This window comes from Condylura cristata, unplaced genomic scaffold, assembly GCF_000260355.1.
Source record: "Condylura cristata isolate star-nosed mole 26May11 unplaced genomic scaffold, ConCri1.0 scaffold00041, whole genome shotgun sequence".
Lineage (NCBI taxonomy): Eukaryota > Metazoa > Chordata > Mammalia > Eulipotyphla > Talpidae > Condylura > Condylura cristata.
In genome coordinates, this window is record NW_004567142.1 from 5498221 (window position 1) to 5499525 (window position 1305).

At 76.2% G+C, this 1305-nt stretch overlaps 1 protein-coding gene across 1 annotated transcript in view; it reads right to left on the minus strand.

Moving 5' to 3' along the window:
* Positions 1–1305, minus strand: part of SHANK1 (SH3 and multiple ankyrin repeat domains 1) — a 40823-nt gene that overhangs the window by 5112 nt on the left and 34406 nt on the right. Inside the window, exon 24 of the mRNA XM_012733524.1 lies at positions 35–1300. Within this exon, the coding sequence (XP_012588978.1) occupies positions 35–1300 (1266 nt within the window). The remainder of the gene's footprint in view (positions 1–34; positions 1301–1305) is intronic.

Below are 1305 nucleotides of genomic sequence, written 5' to 3' on the forward strand. Positions count from 1 at the left end.
GGTGAATGGACCGTGTGCTCTGCCCTCAAGAGGGGGGAGGGGCGGCAGGGGCCGGGGGCCCTGGCAGAGGGGGGTCCCCAGGAGCCCCCGGGGCCCCCTGGGTCAGCGTGGCCACCTCACTATCATAGGAAGTCAGGCTGGACGCGGTGGAGTCCAGGGTGGGCGGGGCGGCAGCGACTGCGGGGGGCGGCACCGGGGTGGTAGGAGTGGGGGGGTCCGGCAGCGGGTGGGGCGGCCCCGGCGTGAGGGGCGACTCGGGCTTCTCGAAGCTGTTAGAGAACTCCAGGGGCGGGGGCAGCGGTTCCACAAACAGGAACTCGCCGTCCTCCACGTCCACCGAGGGCGCCGGCGGCGGCAGGACCAGCAGCGGGAGCCCGTTCTCTTCACTGGCCCGCGGAGAGGTTGGTGAGGGGGGCACGGAGCGGCGGGGGCTGGGCGGCGGGACTCCCGGCCCGTCCTCCGACGGGGGGCCCCGGCCCCCCACACCACTGGCCCGGGGCTGGCAGTTCTCGAGGAACCGCACGTGTAGAGGCAGCCGCTCGGGCTCCTCCGGGGTGCCGGACCGCCAGGCCTTGCTCACCCCGGGGTGCGCGGCGGGGGGCTCGGGTCCCAGCTGCAGCAGGAGGGGCCCCACCCCGGGAGCTGTGGGGGGCAAGCGGTGCAGCAAGGAGCGCCGGGCAGCTGGCGGACTGGCCGACAGGGACTTCTCCTGGCTGCCCAGCCCCGGCCGGTACCCCAGCTCCCGGCGGGTGGGGTCGGGTGGGGAGGCCCCCCAGAGACGCAGCACTGGCTCGTGATGGGCGTGGGGCGAGTGGTGGTGAGCGGTGGGCGGCGGGACCTCGTAGCGGGGCGATGGAGGCCTGGGAGGGGGCTGGGGAACCCCGCCGCCCTCGGAGGACTCCTTCAGCGCCCGCTCTCGGGCGGCCAGCGCCAGCCCGAGCGGAGAGGCGGGGTCCAGGGCCTTGCCGGTCAGCGGGTGCACGAGGGGGCGGGGCGGCAGGAAGCTGGTGAAGGCGCTGCTGCCGCCGCTGCTCCCGTAGGCGCGGGCGGCTCCGTAGCCCCCGTAGCCGCCGCCGCCGGCCGCGGACTCCAGCCGCAGATAGGGCTCGGCGGAGAACATGCCTTCGTCGATGGACTTGGAGTGGCGCAGCCGCGGGCCCGGGGGCGCCCCTGCGCCCAGCCCGCCCTCGCCGCCGTCCTCGTCCCCGGCGTCGGTGGACAGGAAGAGCGTGGACCGCCGGCGGGCTTCGTTCTGCCAGCCCCCCTCCCTCCGGGCCGCCCCCACCAGGGCTGCTCCGAACTGGC